Source organism: Electrophorus electricus, chromosome 6 (genome assembly GCF_013358815.1).
Source record: "Electrophorus electricus isolate fEleEle1 chromosome 6, fEleEle1.pri, whole genome shotgun sequence".
In the NCBI taxonomy this organism is placed as follows: domain Eukaryota; kingdom Metazoa; phylum Chordata; class Actinopteri; order Gymnotiformes; family Gymnotidae; genus Electrophorus; species Electrophorus electricus.
In genome coordinates, this window is record NC_049540.1 from 11,149,657 (window position 1) to 11,167,889 (window position 18,233).

An 18,233-nucleotide genomic window follows, 5' to 3' on the forward strand; every position below is an offset into this window, starting at 1 on the left:
TTTAAATGTAATTTAAAGTGTCCAAGGACCCAATAAAGAGAGATTTGAGCCTATAATTCAGTGCCCAACCTGAATCTCATCTCCATCCCCTTTTCGTCACGTTTTCATCCACTCTCCTCTCCTGGGACCCCTTCTAACGCTCCACGCAGCCAAACCATCTCCCCGTGGAGGGGCACATTCGGCACAGCGATCACGAGCAGTAGTTATATAATTTGGGTTGGAGTCCCTCCCGTTCTGTTTCGGAGGCAGACGATGGAAAATTAAGCACTAAGCGATAAGAGTGGGCAGCGCCGTAGTGCAGCATTCGTCTGGACGTTGCAGAATCCAAGAGTAAGTTTTTATTTTCCGCCTGTTTTAACGCATTCAGTAAGTTATATCTAGCTGTTGTCTGTCCTCGCGGCAGCTGATCGCTTTTACCGACAAATGCAGCAGCGCGCAGTGTCCTCCGGCAAACGGCCGCGTGTGTAACGCTGGCGTGCCTAACAGAAACCTCTCCAGGCGCTTTCTGAAAACAAGGGTGTGTCCTCGGTTAAAGGCCATTTTAGGCGGACAACCTCATTTGTATTCTGTTGATAAAATATGCCTGGCAATCGATTATCTACATAAATTATCTTCGCGGTTCTGTGACTTATAGCATATCACGTATACTGGGGCCTGTATTCTGTCAGGATCGCTGTGTATACCACAGACCAGGGTAGTGATCGGATATAAAAGGTTTTTCTCGATATTTGTTATTATTGACTGCAGTATGAAAACTACCTCCTTGACCACTCCCGATAAAATGACAAAAACGACTCATGATCTTCAAATAATGTCACAGCTGAAATACAGGATATAATTCTCCGTAGTTTGGCTACTCATTTGTGCTCAAAGTGGGGCCACAAATCTTTCATTGTTATTGTTAATTTAGTGATATTGTAATCCCTCACAGTGTTTTGTGTGCAATCAAATTTAAATAACAGTAGAGTGAATGACAGCACCACCCCACCCCCCATTATTCCTGTACTTGTTTATACATCTATAGCACTGGTTGAAGTCTTAACATTTGTTACACATTTTCCTTATATTTCATTTATTTCTGTGTTGGCATTATTTCACTCAACTGGTGAACTTGAGCTCCAATGACCTGGAGCATTTTTCTGTTCAATTTTCGTAGCTCTAAAAACATATTTGAAAAATATTTACTTCTATAATGATAAACAGTATTTCTGCTTGAGGCAATTCGGGCGTTGTGTTTAACTGAGCTGGTGTTCCACTGCTTAATTAAGATAACTTCATCTTACTTAGCTTCAGTGAAGAGATGCGCTATGTTTGAGGGATGCAGCTTCCTGACTGCGAAAAATGTTTTTGTTGTTTTTTCAGTTACCATTAAATTTTTTTTAAAAGCTCATTTTTAAAAGATCTGTTTTGTTCTTAACAGAATTCTTTATATTTTATTTTTGCAGTAACTTCTTACAAGTCACAGAACCCCAAAATGAGTCAACACAATAAGCTTGATCTTCAAAGTTAAAGCATGACTTGAATTTCCATCATATTCAGACTCAGAACTTTTGTGCCGAGTTGCATCACGTTAGGATTTTATTTTGTCTGTCGTATGCCCTAGTAATATCACCCAGAACCTACAAATCAGTATCTCAAAAAACGGGAAAGGGCGATCGTTCAGGCTGTAAAAGTACAAATTCTCCTCAGGAGCTTGTCAAACCCGATCAAGCATTTTCTTGTGTTTGTAAACCAAACAGTCTATCTTGTAAACAGATGACAGCGCGTAACTGGTGACAGAAAGTCACAACGTGGCGGTGTTTAGTGTCAGATTATAGGAATATGGATTATACGGACGCCCTCTCGAGTTAATGGTTTGCCATCAGAATACACGGTGGTACACAACCAGTCGTGATCGACAGATTGATCTCCTATATCGGTCATATTAGCCGTGTAATGTAACATGACTGCCGTAGCCATTTACAATACCTGCGTCCTTTTCACTTGTGCTTGTTGTAGATAGCTAGCTACTTATTTATGATTATTTAAACTATTCTCTTTCTCTAATTAAAGTTGAGTAAAAAATGGCTGGTAAGTTACAGTGGCCGGATATCTTCATTCACTTTGTGGAAAAATCCAGGGTCTATATGAAAGAAAATGTAAGGCATAAATTACTAATTTTGTTCCATACTATTTTAACCTTAGCGGGCTACCCAAGAGATTTTTTGGATGATTTTTGCATATTATGGATCGACGTACTATCCAGTGACAAAGGACAGAAAATGCAGCTATACAAGGGCTATCAACTATACTGACGGCGAACTGAATTTACATGGCCATATTATCTAAATAGCCAACTCTTTTTCATTGTGTAATGTAGGCCTATGTTGGAACAATGTAATTAACTAGAACTACTAGAACATTATTATATACATATAGATGGTAGTGGGAATAGTAGTTCTATTCCCACTACCATCTATATGTATATAATAATGTTATTTATAGTTATAGGTCTATTTCATGCTGTAAGGCTAATGTAGGGATAATAAAAAAAAGTGTCAGTTAGCTTCCAAACATTTGTATTTTGCCTTACCCTCTTCGGTGATGGTATTCTATCAAAATTAAGGTCATTTGTTTTTTTTTCATTCCTATTCTAGAACTCGAAGCAGTGACGTAACCATGACGAATAGGTTTATTAAGACCTCCAAATAGGTCTATTAAGTAGTACCACATCTGTTGAGAGACTGCCCCCAAAAAGAAAAATTTATTTATCAATTACTGTGTAATTTTAACCATTCAATTAAAAATTGCATATAGAAAGAGGATAAATACTCAGTCAACCATTCAAGTTGGTAGGCCTAGGTCGAACCTACTGAGCAGAGAGCACAAGCAAGTCAAAGTACAGCGTTCTGGATTTTACCAAGAAATGAGCAACGTCTCGCTGGAAGTCACTTTTGTAAGTAAGTTACTGAATGACTAACATTTTACCATCAGTAAAGAATAATGAACAAAATTTGTTACTTACAACTGGACAACGATACCCGAGCAATGTAAATTAAAATGCTATTTCTGTAAACCGCTTTAGCTAACCAGCTAGCTAACTAGTTTTGTACAATTATCTAGCTAGCTAGCTGACTTAGATGTTCTTGTTTTCAGTCATAATGTGCTATGTTACACACATTCTATTGTCATCAAAGATCTGTGCCACTTGACAAATTTGACAAAAACAGCTTTTATGTGTTACGGGATGCGACCCCCGCCCCCTCAAGTCACGAAGGTACGGCCTGCAGCGTGCTGGGGGGGGGGGGGGGGGTGTTTCACATGTGTAGCCACGCCCTCTGTGATGGCACACACCTGCGCGGGGTTCAGCGTTCTGTCTATTTAAAGCCCCGTCTGTGTGTGCCTCGTAGTTGGTCATTGTTGATGTCGTTTATGTTAACGCTGCCTAGGTTGTTGTCACGGTTAGTGTTTAAACTGTGTGTTCATGTTCATCGTTGTCACTATGTGTGAGTGCTGCCGTTATTGTATATGTTTTATGTTATTAAATGTCTCATTACGTCAAGGGAGTCTGTGCGTCCTGTGGCCGCACTGTGCGGCCACGCCCTGCGGCTGCGCCCTGCGGCACTTGGGCTGCCATTACAGAATGACCAACCACCACAGGACACAAGCTCCCTTGGCGAAGGACGGACTTCCTAAGGGGAAGTACGTAGGCACTTCCTGCATTGCCACCTGGATCCCAGGTTATTGGGGAGATGACCGTGACCGGTATCTGCATTCACTCCGAAGGTGGAGGGGAACACTGCTGAGGCTACTGTGCCCCACAAGGACCGTAAAGAGGGCAATTTGGTGGAGCCAGTGGGATCTCCGGTGGGCAGGGCTGAAACCCGAGTTCCTTCCCTTCTGTGGAGTCACCAGCAAGACTGGAGGGGTCTGCCCAGAGCCTCTGAAGCAAACCGCCTCTGGGACACTCCTAGAGTGGCTGGAAGAAGGAGGACCGTTCGGGGGAGGAGCATGACCGGAACTGGGGCGGGCGTGCACTCCCATGTCTCCGTTGGGGCCAGGGACACGTTTACAGCACTTGCGCTGATAGCAGGCACTGCAGCCCAGCGCCTTATGTGTTTGTGTGGAGGCACTTCTCTTTGTGTATATTTGCGCCTTTTGTGTGTTTGCAGGGACAGCGTCACGTTGCGAAGAGTGTACCGGACTGCCCTGAAGGAGGCAGAGATCCTGCCTTCCTCCCTCCTGTTGAGAGGTCTTCCGGGGTTGGCGGTTCCTAGCCCGTCTTGTGTTGGGTGGGCACCGGACATTGCCGTGCTCTGTTTGTTTGTACACGGTGGCCTGGGGCTCGCAGTCCTGGGAAATATGCGTCCGGAGCTGTGCCCCTTGGGAGGGGGTTCTGTCACGGGTTCCTGTTCCGCACCCTGCGGCACACGGGCTGCCGTTACATTATGACATCTTGTGATGTTGGAATAATCATTTATAATGTTTTTGTATGGTGAATATTTATGAAGTGGGACACTTAAGCTTGATCCACAGTTTCTTCATGTACTTGTTTTTTACTGATCGAAACCTATTGTTTAATTAATCTTTGGGATGTCAGGGATTAGATGGTTAAAGCTATGTAGATATGATTTCATTTTCAGGGGCATGGCCGCAACCACTTAAAAATCAAGAGCATAAGAAGCTATGATAATTGAAATGACATAACAATCTGAGGTAAATGATGTTAAGGGTAAGAAAAGCTAAAGATTGATTTAGTGTTTTTAAATTTTATACATATGAAAGGTGACTGAACAGTACCAGAAAATAAAATAAAAAAATGTTTTTCTTGTAAATAACTTTTTAGGGGGTACATTTTCTTCTGTCCCACACCATATTTGTTAAAGTTGAATAGTAAATTAATGGTATTACTCCTTCCAAAACTTGGTTTGACTTTGACCTTTGTACATATATTGTGTAAATACTTTAAATTAACAGTTCTTGTAATGAATCAGACTGGCTCTACTCAAGTTGCCACGCCCAGGTAGTTGATTTCCGAATAGAGCTGAAGACAGCACAGATCTGATTCTCTGGAATATTAACCTGTTTCCTATATCTCCACTCATCAAGCATGATATCACTCCCACAACCTTGCTGCGAAGTATTGGCAATGGTATGCTAAGTGCTGTCTTCTGTGTATTCCTACTGTTAACAACCAGTCATGACACATCAAAGCAGTCCTGACACAGCTAAAGCAGAGAAGTGTGAGTTTCACCAAGAATCAGTAAACGTCCTAGGATGTACAGGCTCACCCGGCAGGATCTTAACAGACTCCAATAAGGTCTCTGGAGAATTGGCCTGTTCCTACATCTGTTAAAGAGCCCCAAAGATTGTTGGGCTTCGCAGAGGTTCATTAGAGACTTTGGTACTATCACTGTCCTTTTTACAGACTTGCTCTAGAACCAAAGCTAAGGTAGATTGATGTAGAACCCTATTTGAGGACGAATGAGCGTTTCACTATTTAAAGAAAGTTTTGAATGCTCTAATTCTGCACCAGTCTGACTGTTCCTTGCCTTTCATTCAAGGAAGTTGACACATCTGAGATCGGGGTGAGAGCTGTGCTCTCCCAGAGACAGGGCTTAGCTCCCAAGCTATACTCGATGTCTTTTCCTTTCCAAGAAACTCCAAGCAGCAGAATACAATTACAATGTGGGTAACAGCAAACGCCTGGCCGTTAAACTAGCACTAGAGCAGTGGACACACTGTCTTGCGGGAGCAAGACATCCATTGCTAGTTTTGACTGACCATAAGAATTTTGAGTACTTAAAAGCAGCAAAAAGGTTAAACCCTAGGCAAGCTAAATGGGTCTTCTTTTTCTGGTATTTTCAGTTCATGGTTTCCTATAGACCTGGTTCTCAAAACCAGAAGACAGATTTCCATGACATTTATATGTCTTTAGCATAAACGGCTTGCCAGAAGAGATTGTCTCAGATTAAAGTTCTCAGGTCACATTCGATGTGTGGAAACAATTCTGCAAGTGTCTAGGAGTCAGAGTGAACTTGTCATCTAGGCACCATCCACAATCTATTGGGGAAGTCAAAAGAACAAAGCAAGAATCAGGAATCTCTGGCATTACTGCTCCTCACAGGCGAATTGGCACAAGTATCTACCCTGGGATGAGTATGCGATAAACTCATTTACTCTTCCTCAAAACTCACCCCCTTCCAGTGTGTCTGTGAATATCAGCCAGAATTTTTACCCTGGGAAGAGACTGCCATGGACATCCCCGCCTTAGACCACTGCTTTAAGAAGTGTGAGGAAACCAGGGAGGCTGTGCACGTTCAGCTGAACAGGGCAGTGTGATGCCAGCAGGAGTTCGCCAACCGACACTGTTGCCCTGCTTCAACATAACATCCAGGCCGGGGGGTGTGGGTGTCTACACTGAACATGCGATTCCAATTCCAGGGCTAGAAGCTTCATCCTCATTACGTGGACCCTTCAGAGTGGTGGCACAAATCTCTCCAGTATATTATTTTGTTCAAATCCCCCAGGCATTTCTCTGTGAATCCCACATTCCATGTCTCCCTTCTGGATTGGTTTAAAATCTGATTGCTAGTGTCTGATCCTTGAATTGTTCTACTTGTGAGTAAACTTGACTGTGATTGTATCCAAACTCTCGTCTGATTCTGTAACGATTCTGCTGGCCTGAGTACTGAAGGGCATGGAGCAGGATGCACAGACTCCCTCGATAAAGTGATACATTTATTAAAATAACATATGAATAACAGTGGTACTCTCTCTCTCTCTCTCACACACACATACATATACAAACCATTAAGGACAGACATAATGTACACATTTAACTAAACACAGACTACAGTAACGTTTAACAATGTGAGCGGACACGCGGGGGCGCACGTCCGCCCTGGTTCCGGTCGTGCTCCTCCCCTGAATGGTCCTCCTTAATACCTGCCGCTCTAGGAGCGTCCCAGAGGCGGTTTGCCTCCGAGGCTTTGGGCAGACCCTTCCAGTCTCGCTGGCAAGTCCACTGAAGGGAAGGGACTCCGGAGATCGTCCCATGACAGATTCAAAATAGTGTTACCAAAAAAAAAGGACCTGATCATATTAAGGGTGAAGTATTTTGCCTAGGCCACTGGCTAGGTATGGTATTGTGTTATCAGCATTATCTGTAGTTAAGTGTGTGAAAAATATTTCAGAGTCCAAAGACAAAACAAAAAATAAAGAGCCAGAGAGGGAGAGTCCTGAAAGAATGAGGAGGAACTGGTGGCAGTGATCAAACCCTGACCAGTAGTTACCTACAAAGATATACAGAAACTTGTGAATGAGTTTGCTGAGGCAAATGCCTCCTCTGCTTCTCTTAGGCAACAAATCAAGCTAGCCAGTATTGGATAGACAGTTTCAGTCTTAGGCATGCAGACATTGGTTTTAGGATGCCACAGGCCCTGTCCTTTTGCAAGGGCAGCTTGTGTGAATTCAGTAACAATGAGAAAGTTGGTTGAGGTTTATGAGAGCCTTCTTCTTTCATTTGGTCATATTTTGAATTTGGACAAGACTGGAGTGCAAGACCACTCTTTGTCCTTAGAGGTTATTATGGAGGTGAGTAAACATTGTGATAAGATCATATCAGGATAGAAAGGTGAGACCACTGCGGCCCTTGCATGCTTCAATGCTGCTGGGAACTGTGGGGCCACTGTTGATCATTTTCAAGGCAAAGGTGAAAAGCAAATGGCTTTACAACATTCCCCCAACACTATTTTGTGTGTATCTCGGCTGAGCTTCTTCTGGATTGGGGCAAGCAGTTAGGGAGAATGCTTAACGAAGAGGACCCTAGTCAACACATGCTGCTACTGAACAGCCATGTCAGTCATGTGTACAACTTGGAGTCCCTGCAGGCAAAAAGACAGAAAGAAATTTGAGAAAAAAAAGTCAAACACATTTGGTACTGAGCCAAGTGCAAGAAAAGAGGGGGATGACATCTGTAAAGTTTGCAAGTTTAGATACAGAGTGGCCGAGGATCCCAAGAAGACAAGGGTGGGTGAAATGTGAGAGATATGAAGGATGGTTCTATCAGACATGAGCAGAAGATAATTGATGATTTATCAAGCCTTAACTGTATGCTGCTGGGAGGATTTGACAGGGTTTGATAATTTGACAGTATGGGTGTCCCACTTCACCACTAAAAAGATTTGGGGTCAGTTGAGCTTTGGAGAAGTGTCATTTCATCTATTCTGTATCTATTTATTTACATTTTTTAATTGCGTAAAAGATAACCTAAGCTTTTTGAAATTATGTTGTGATATATGCCATTAAGATTATAGTAAAAAATGAAAAAGAAATTTCCAAAAATGTCCTACTATACCAAACTTCACCTTGTGCTTAAATCAGTTGTCATGAAAGGTTTATATAGGTTTCATATAGTTTGCTAAACAGTGCCCTAAACAGTGCCCTAAAATGTTACCTTTAAAGTAAAGTTTAATGTTAATTTTTGTTGTGGTGATTGTTTTATTAAGAATGAAAAAGAATCTTATATCAGTATTGTTTAATCTTCTACTTATTGCTATTAACTTTTCTTACTGTCTGTTCAGAAGTTCCTGTTGCATGGTGTTTGTAACATGAAAGGTTAATGGAAACAAAGAGCTAGTCTTGGGCCCTTTATTATAACATCAGATGGGCATAGGTCCTGTTTGACAGTGAGCATTTGTTGTTGCTCTGTAATTATACAGTAAGAATGGAAGAACAGTGGAAACTTCACAATACAACCAACTCTGTTATTTCTGTGTATTTACAGATTAAATACTTACAGAATAAAAATGGAACATTAGCACTTACCTTGTGATCTCTGTGTAATTAATGACTAAAAACCTTTTTATAAATCCCTGCATGCCTTATTACTGTGTAATTAAATCTATAAAAACATAGTATTACTTTACTGTATTACGTTTTTCATACTGGATGGCAATATAAGCTTTCTTTAACTGTGAGTCTGAGATAGGTAAGTTTTCCATCTACTCCAGACTGCCATTACAAGTGCTGCAGTGTGAGACGAACGTGCCTGCTAAGAGCAAATTTTCAAAAGTATTAAGCCATTTCAAGACATGTTCTTATTCAAAATAATAATGCGATCCCAGGCATAGTAATAACCATAATAAATCCCTGGGTGAAGTCCAGGTGGGTGAAACTTGCTGGACAATCATGCATAAAAATGATTGTCACAAGTGCCATAAGCAAAGATCAAAAGCAGTTGTTTTTTTGCACTTCATATATACATATATAGAAAGACAGAAATTCAAAACTGCATTGAAGTACACGTTTCCAGAGAAACAAAATGTTTTGGGCAGAGGTCCTTCATTAGTTGTCCAAGCTGTCTGAACCATTCTGTTCGTCTAGAAACTGTGTACTTAACCTTCTGCTGAGATTAAATGGTAAATGTAAAATGAAAGTTGCATTTAAAGTTCCTCAACTATCTTTTTCCTCATTTTGTTTCCTTCTACTGTACCTATGTTTAAATATCAGTAGGAACTGATAAGTATTTTAGAAGTACTGATTTATTCAGGGAAATTAGACCATAAATTAAATGATACATGACAGGAAGCTACAATCTAAAATGCAGGTTCCGATTATAAAGTGTTTGCTGAATTGTCTTTTTGACTCTATTACACCTCTAATTTTGAGTTGTACTGTACCAACCTGAGAATCAGAGACTGAGCTCTGTATCATCTTTCTCTCCACATGCAGGACAGCTGATGGCACCTTAGAGCTCACAGCAACATGTTCAAGCAGCTTATGCATGGACAGGACAAGACAGGACTGCAGCAGAGAGCAAGACATTTCTTCATGGATCTTCCATAGCAGTGACAACTCAGATGGCTGTTATAACTATTTTCACTCATCTCATCTCTGTTGTGTAATAAGTGAAGCTAAAAGCAAGCCTGTACATAGTGGCTGAGTAGCCTTGGAGAACCTTTAAAGGCAGATTCTTTTTGCTAAAACGGTTCCTCCTCTATGGTGTGGGTCAAAGGAAAGCTTTGCCTTTGTTTTGCTGATCTTGTTCAGAAAGAAAGGTTGACTAGCAAGAACTGTTAAAAAGACCTTAGTCTGCCCTTTCAGGTTAAAGAGAGATTAACGGGCCTTGTATTTATATTTGACACTCTCTGCAGTGCAAAGCTGAACTGGGAGTGGTATCATGACCCTACAGCACATGAAACCTTTCGCAGACACCTGAGACACAGACAATGGCTGTGTAACTCCCTCCCTCACTTACATTCTTCTTCCTCTGTTTTACTTTCTGTACAATATTATAGTCACTCACCCCAGGCGAGGGTTTGTCAGGTAGCTAACAAACAGACACACCAACACATTCCAAAGGAGGTTTCTCTCTGCCTTGAACACACTCGCAGGCTCATTCGTTATGTCTGTGGGAGCTGCTGTTGCTCACACAAACACTTCAGCAATGTTAGACATATGCCATTGTCAGAATCCAAGTAATGCATTTGTAAGGCTAATGGTTCTAACAATAAATGGTTTACAGGTATGAATCAGTACTTTTGAGAGTAAGAAGCAGCCATTTATATGTGTACTGAGGTGTGATGTATATGGCCTCATCATTAAATGCGTGCCAGTACACATTGATATTGTTTTCAAATCTATGGTGTGAAGAGCTGTTCAGTGTCAGAGAGCCAGTACAAGTAGATTATTTGTCTGTGATGTGTGGAGAGCCTATGTGACCATCACATCGGGTTCGACACATAACGCAACGATGGGCTGTGCGATATGCACGCGGCTGACAGGCGGGTGGAGCACGTCCGCCTCACAGGCTGCTCCGAGAGCCATGGAGCTGGCTGGCTTTGCTGAAGTCCCACCGCAGGACTACCACAGACTGGCCGGCCCGCACTACACCTCATATCTCTCGGATATAGACGACGGCTGTGACGACGTAACAAGCACGAGCTCCTCCTCCTCGGACTATTTCGGAATAGACGACTGACGCCTGTAATTTTGCAGCATATTTTCTGTCCCGTGTAGATATGGATGCATATACTTAGATTTTCTGTAGAAAAGGGATCTACTTTATTTAAGACATACTTTATTAAGGAACGTGCAATGGAAGACAATGTCATTTCTTTATAAGCATGATATATAAACGTTTAACACGCACGTGAATTCCCTTGGTGCCCTAACTATTATTTGCACTGCCAGTCCACATATACACTCATTACCCTTTCCTAAAAAGTGCTCCTTCTCTTTCATTGCTGAACTCTGCAGGCCACGTGGCTACAAGTTTGAATCCAAAACATACTGAAGGCTCCTATATGCCATCATGAATTTGATTCAATAATTGAATAAAATAATGGCGCTGATTAACAAAACTTGGTAGTATAAGATGTCTTCCCAGGACACATAATGCATACTATTGGGGTCACCATAGCATTGCTACAGGAAATTAGTAATGGATTATCTGAAAAATCTTGCAAACAGCTATGCATGATGAATTATGATTATAATCCATGTCGATATGTAAAACAGGAATATGTCAGCATTGTCTGTCAGTTTAGTCATCAAGGATAGAAATATGTACCTGTTAGAGCTGGTGCCAGCCCACATCTGAGAGGCAGACTCTGGCAACCTAGCAGAGGATAAATTTATAAATTCAATAATATTACATAATATGTCTTGCTGAAGAATGTTGCAACCGTGCCCAAGGTTCAGGATTGCTTAGATCCTGTCTTTCGGAAGGCTATAGGCAACCGGATTAAACCCATAATATTTCACTACCACAAAATCTCTCTCAATGATTTGGTAACCATTTTCGCCACACTAGTTGCTCTTAAAACAATTTAACCCAAGACTAACAAATAAGGAAAAATACTTCTTAATATCTAAATGCGAAAACCTAATCAAACAGATAATAAATTGTAACGTTGACTAAGAGCATGGCCTAATCCGTCTACTACTCATATGTCTTCTATGTAACCTAATAACTTAAATCTATTCATATGCACCGTGTTTTACGCGACATCTTGGAAGTCGTCTAACGCTCTAATGATAGACAGGTTCTACCCTTTAAAAACATTAGGACAGGATTTGTGTACTCTGTCGACCTGCGAGGACAACATGCCAGCAATTTTCGGAGCCCGCAGCGAACGGCATACACCAATGCTGTAAACGTTACACTGTTAAACGTGTTATTAATTTATTATTTGCAGAAGCATCTTTTATTGTGCAACGTTTTTAATATCTAAAATACGGTCCAGATACAAATATCTTGGAACTGCTTGAAACTAAGCTCAATACTTTAAACTGGTGTGGCTAAATATTTCTATTGCATAATGGTTCAGGAACTTTCCAAGTTTCCATCTTGAGTAACCTTAGACTAAGATGTGGAAACGGGAAGACCACTATAATACGAGAGGGAAGAGGGGAGGGGGGGAGACGGAAGCTCGTCAGCGCAAGTTGTAGAGACCCGCTACGTGTAGGCTTTTGCTAAGTAACAATGGTGAGTCAGTACACCCCAGAAAGAGTTTGCTTATAAAACGGCGACGGAATCATTCGCATTTCATAAACACAGATTACAGTAAGAACACCATGCTTTGGAATCCCGTCTTCTCGTGCTTCGCATTCTACAGCACGCTTTTAATTCTGAAGATGTACATCCTTGCCATCATCACGGGACAATTGAGGCTGCGAAAAAAGGTAAGCACAGAAATTATAAAAAAAAAAAAAAAAAAAAAAAACCAAAAAAAAAAAAAAAAAAAAAAAAAAACCCGCAATATGACCATAATATGGAAACTATTAGTTGATAGCAAATTCAGTTATGTGCCCTGCGAAACACGTATACCTCTTATTCATAAGTAATTGCAGTGTTCCGCTAATAATTCCATATACAAAAGGGATTTTAAAAGAATTCTATTCGAATTTTTAAATCACATGAAACCTCTGCGATCTCGGGACAGGCTTTCGTTAACCCTGAGGACGCTGCAAGGCATGGAGGAGATCGGTTCTGCAGAAACGATCCGGACGTGGAGCGGTGTAGAAGGTAAGCAAGCAAACATATTTAAATCGATGCTCATCAGTCATTGCTTGTATGTGAAACAAACACACTTTTAGAAATTCCTTTAGTTATATCTTATACAGCGCACGAAAATGCATAAGCGATACTTAAAATGTAGTCCACGCAGTAAGGGAACCACATATCTAATAATTCGTGAGAACTTATAAACGTGATAAGGTTAACAGTGAAGGTCGAAAAGTTTTAAATTATTCTGCGCCGGTCGTTTCAGGAGCGTAATTATACATATCTTGGCGCGATCTCGTTTTACGCAATAAACAGATTCAATTGTCTCACGATGTGTAGCCTACTAGTCAACCCGAGAGATAAAGAAACTCCAAGTTTTGCTTATTTTGAAGAATCTTAACTTAGCCTGCTAAATTGGTCGCTATTTAAACTTTCCGTGTAATGATGCATATAGCTCTAAAAACGTTACATGCACTAAAACCTTTCAACCTATTCCAAATAACTCTGATTTCCAGATGTCAAAAACTTAACTATATTTTATGTAGCACCTTGACAGAAGCAGCTTTATTACGGGCTGTTAGAAAATTGTAAATATGTGAGCTCAGACCTTGGAGAGCAAGTGAACATCTGTATGTTATGTCAATTGGGTGACACATTTGCAGTTTTTGTGCATATATGCCATAATGATGTGTGTAAATTTCACAAGCCAGCTTTATTTATTTGTCAGATTTAGCTGCTTTCAAAACAGTGTGTGTGTGTGTGTGTGAGAGAGAGAGAGAGAGAGAGAGAAAGAAAGAGAGAGAGAGAGAGAGAGAGAGAGAGAGAGAGAGAGAGAGAGAGAGAGAGAATGAGAGTGTGCATGAGAACGGGGGATGGAAAGAGAGACAGAGGGAATATGTCTGCATACTTGGAAGAATGTAGGCCCACAGGTCCAAAAACAATATTATGAGACTAAAGTTGAAAGCTTGGAAGGAAGCGTACACAGCAAAATCTTACATGTTGAATGTGCTCTTTCTGTTTTTATGGGCTTATCTGGAGGAACACCAGATCTGATATCTAATTACAGCAAAATCTCCAGTGTTGAATCAGCTATGCTTACATGAATGCTGCAGGCGTTAATTCCACACTAGGAATTTTTCTGTGATCCATTGGTGATGGTGTTGGGAGGATTAATACACTACTGGCATGGTGATAATGTGCTATTTCACTCAATGAACCAAACTGATAGGCTAAATACATTATCCTACTTGAATTCAAAAGAAAGATTAGTGATAGATGCACCAAGAAATTAGTACCAAGAAATAACAGATGAATTAAAAATGTTTACAGTACTTATCTAAACAAAGCCTAATGTTTCTGTTGACTTTTAATAGAGACTTAATCGAAAACACCTCAGTAAATCTGAATAGGTTAAACCAGACCTTTCCTTACACAATTACAGTGGATTTGAGCAGATGTTGGAAGGCCCTATTCATCATTTTTCTATTATTCACTTCTATTATCACTTAGCCACTTAATTTCCCCATGGCAGTCTAAAGAATATTTACCAGCCATGTTCCCACACCAACTTGTGCTCTTGTATAGCCTAAAACCTCCTTTTTGTTTTTTTAAGAATAAATACATAAAAAATAATGGTTGTGAACTATGTCCGCATACCTGTATATGAAACAAATCTAAAATGGGCTTCAGCATGATGCAGCTCAGCATGATACAATAGTTCTACTATGAAAAATAAAAGTTTGATTGCACATTACAGCTGACACCTTTTGTCATTCAAAGTTCAACCTTTTCCATAAGGTCAGTTGAACAGAGCAAGGTTGACATCCAACGTTCACTGTAGATATTAGATGTAGATATTACAAATGTAGAAATGTAGATTGTAGGCTATACTAGGACATTGTCCATAAGATCAATCTTAGCTTAACTTTATCTCTGAACCTAACTGTAATGCTAACCCTAAACTTAATAGCAAATACATCTTGTTACAAAATACAATTTCTTGGATGTTGCTGACAAGTTGGAACAAACAAATGCACCAGCAAAATAGCAGTGTCACATTTTAAAAAGCATTAAAAATGAAGTACTATGATTTTTATTTTAAATCACTGTAAGAAAAGGCAGGAGAAAGATGGTACACCTTGGCACATACATCATCTAGAATTCATGCTTTAATTAATCTCACTGATTTTGAAATACTAATTGGGAACATCTTTTTATGAAAAAAATACTGTTAATGAGCTAAAAACCAGTCAACTCTTGGCTATTATGAACCTTAATTTGACACTATTGGTTGTTAAAAGATTCTTGATCATTGGTCTAAATATCTTTTACAAAGCAAACAGTTGGTGAGTCTTCTAAATGTAATGACAATATCCATAATCAAATTATAATCATTATCTATAATAAGTTTTATCCGCTCCCTTTTTGTTGGTTTATGAATGCATTTACAAGAGTTCAGAAAGACTGGATCTGCAGCTCTCCAAAAATGTTTCTTACAACCAATGTGGCTCACAAGATCTTTGGAAATGTACTGCTTTTAAGAATTTATTTTTCAGGCTGTCACATGTCATTGGTTAGAAGGGGAGGTGGAAGCTCTGATGTCACATGACCTGTCGGAGTTACTTATTATGGAATTTGAGCCTTCCATCACTTATGCTTCGCACAGGAACTCTTTAGAAAGTAGGCAGTTTGGAACCTTCCACAAAATTAGGAGTAGGTACCTTAGACCTTGCAGGAGCCTGTCCAGAAAAGCATTGTCACAGCCTGTTAACAGTAAGAGGGCCCAGAACACCTGCATACATCAGGTGTTTATATGTGGGCCTAGAGAAATGGTAGATGGGTAAATAATGAGCAGGATATGAGTAAATAATAAAACAGCAAATTAGTAAATAATAAATGTCATAATAAGCATATTTCCATCCTTTTGAAATAAGAGCAAGGACTACGAAATTGTGTTGATGTAATGAACTAGAGTTTGAGCTCCCTGAGGTCTTTTAAAAGGGTAAAGGAAATGAATAAGAGGCATTTCCTTTCATGAAAGTGAGAGGAGGGTGGTAGAAGGAACTGATTCATGTAGAACCACAGTGGGGCTACTGAGCACAGGGAGTTACATAATATTGGTTTTTATGGCATTGACCCACTTTGTAGTTTGAAGGAAATCTTATGAAATTCCCCTTGGAGATGTCAGGCAAACTAAATCCAGCAAAAACAGCATCACACTTGAGCACTATGGCCAGTGAGGAAGGGTGATAAGCACTTGTAGTGAAAGTGACGTACAAATGACTGCATAAAGTAAATATATCTGAGTTGAGCAAAAGTTTAGTCTATCTGTAGGTGAGGTTGGCTGGCTTTAACATCTGGGAACAGTGCCAAAACGCAGATTCAGACAATTCATACCTCAGCCCCCTGATCTAAGCCAGATGTGATGACTTTCTTGAGCGTATTGCATGCTAAAGTGAGTGCATGAATCCACGTGTAGTGTAAATCTTCATTTGAAGGGCAGCATGAGCAATTTTCCATCTGCCCTTTTCAAGGAAGGCTTATGTCATTTTGGACTTCGCATAACTGCGTCTCCACATGTAATCACGGGTACTGTACTTGTGTTTCAGGGCTCATCTCAATGACATGGAGAACATCTTCCCCTTCCTGTTCCTGGGGTCCATCTACTCCTTCACTGAGCCATCCCTGGTGGCAGCACGAGGTCACTTCCTGATCTTCTTTGTGGCCCGCATTGTCCACAGCGTGGCGTATCTGTTGGCCCTGAAAGCACCGACACGGTCGCTGGCGTACACCATCGCCCAGTTGCCCTGCATCTCCATGGTGATACAGATACTTGTTGCCATGGCCTCCTATGCATGACAATGTCCAGGACGCGCATCACCATAACTGTTCATTGGTTATAGCCTTTACCCAGTTTCCTAGAGGGTCATGATGCCTCGATGACTGATTGTAAGGAACACAAATATAAACATTTCACCAGTAGGCCAAGCCGAAGTGTTAGGATTCAAATGAAGGGTATAGATATTGGGTTAGAGGTTTGAACATTGCAGCACTAGCACCTCCATTACCTCCTGTTTACAAAGCAGCCATGCCACTATTTTCTTCATTTCAAGTGTACAAATTAAAGGTCATTTTATAGACAACAAGGCTGTTCTGCAAAGGTTGCCACTCCTCAACAGAAAGGTCTGTCACCGCTGATCCTTCTGTCTTCAGCCAAGTGAGATGCAGTGATAAGTAAAGCTTTTGCAACAAACACTGGCTGCACTCTGTCTCTTGCACTCCTAATTCTCTCTGCCGTTACAAGCCTCTTGGCAGAGTTGTGAGTTTGGGCGAATTTTGCTATGAACAGAATGACAAACTATATACTGAATGGAAAAGTGGAACAAACAAGTAAGTCTGACAATTGTGCTGGACTGCAATATAATTATTAGGTTGAGAGGTTCTGGCTTCTTTTAATACTACCACCGTTTAGTAAAGGAATGATAAGTCTCTAGTATTTTAGGGTGGTATTTTGAAGAGAATATTTGCATATTAAATTATAAAGATTATTTTTAATTATGTTACTTCTCTAGCTATGATATTATCAAATGTATGCATGAAAATGAATGTTTTTATATTAAAGATATTATCCATGCTCTCAGGCACTCTCTCTCTCTCTCTCTCTCTCTCTCTCTGTGTATGTGTGTGTGTGTGTATGTCTGTCTGTGTTAAATAGTTTTTTAAAAGTACTCCTTTGGTGTTAGATAATGTCCTGATTGGACTAAAACCAATTCACAAACAGTGGAGCACTGCATACCAACATTCCACTGAGTTATGCAACAGCTAAAAGAAATAGAGAAGGCAAGAGAAAGATGGTACACCTTGGCACATATATGACTTGGAATTCACATTTTAATTAATCTCACGGACTTTGAAATACTAATTGGGAAGCTCCTTGTATGAAATGAATGACAATTCAGAACAGCAATTACAATTACTCCAGCTATGATGGAACACAATAGTGAATACTTATTAGATTTTCATATAAATTGATTTGACAGATTTTAAAATTAATGCAAAATTTTACATAGTGGGCAATGCATTCACGTGTCATGCAATAGCAGATCTCTGTGACTTAAATTGTTCATGCAGATTGCTGAATATTGCAGCATCACTGAATGGGCCAATGCTGCAACCCTAATTGCAGATATCTTGCATATGATCTCAGCAGTTGTTCTATATAACTTTATCATTACACCCCTGT

The 18,233-nt window shown here is 40.3% G+C and overlaps 1 protein-coding gene and 2 long non-coding RNA genes across 3 annotated transcripts; all 3 read left to right on the forward strand.

Moving 5' to 3' along the window:
* Positions 1-147: 147 nt before the first annotated feature.
* On the forward strand, positions 148-10,608 carry LOC118241568. The gene is made up of 2 exons (XR_004776197.1): positions 148-330; positions 9,715-10,608. It is a non-coding gene; the product is annotated as an uncharacterized LOC118241568 (long non-coding RNA).
* Positions 337-6,745, forward strand: LOC118241567. The gene is made up of 2 exons (XR_004776196.1): positions 337-3,681; positions 3,766-6,745. It is a non-coding gene; the product is annotated as an uncharacterized LOC118241567 (long non-coding RNA).
* Positions 10,609-12,405: 1,797 nt separating the features above from the next.
* ptges (prostaglandin E synthase) lies at positions 12,406-17,630 on the forward strand. The gene is made up of 3 exons (XM_026998401.2): positions 12,406-12,669; positions 12,930-13,012; positions 16,600-17,630. The coding sequence occupies exons 1-3, from the start codon at positions 12,562-12,564 to the stop codon at positions 16,847-16,849; spliced, it is 441 nt and encodes a 146-aa protein (XP_026854202.1). The 5' UTR covers positions 12,406-12,561; the 3' UTR covers positions 16,850-17,630.
* The last annotated feature ends 603 nt before the right edge of the window (positions 17,631-18,233 follow it).

Bases quoted from the DNA above. Each gene is read 5' to 3' on its own strand.
- ptges (XM_026998401.2), top strand. From the start codon at position 12,562: ATGCTTTGGAATCCCGTCTTCTCGTGCTTCGCATTCTACAGCACGCTT. The intron at 12,670-12,929 runs GTAAGCACAGAA...ATCTCGGGACAG, and splicing joins AATTGAGGCTGCGAAAAAAG to GCTTTCGTTAACCCTGAGGA. The intron at 13,013-16,599 runs GTAAGCAAGCAA...CTTGTGTTTCAG, and splicing joins GACGTGGAGCGGTGTAGAAG to GGCTCATCTCAATGACATGG.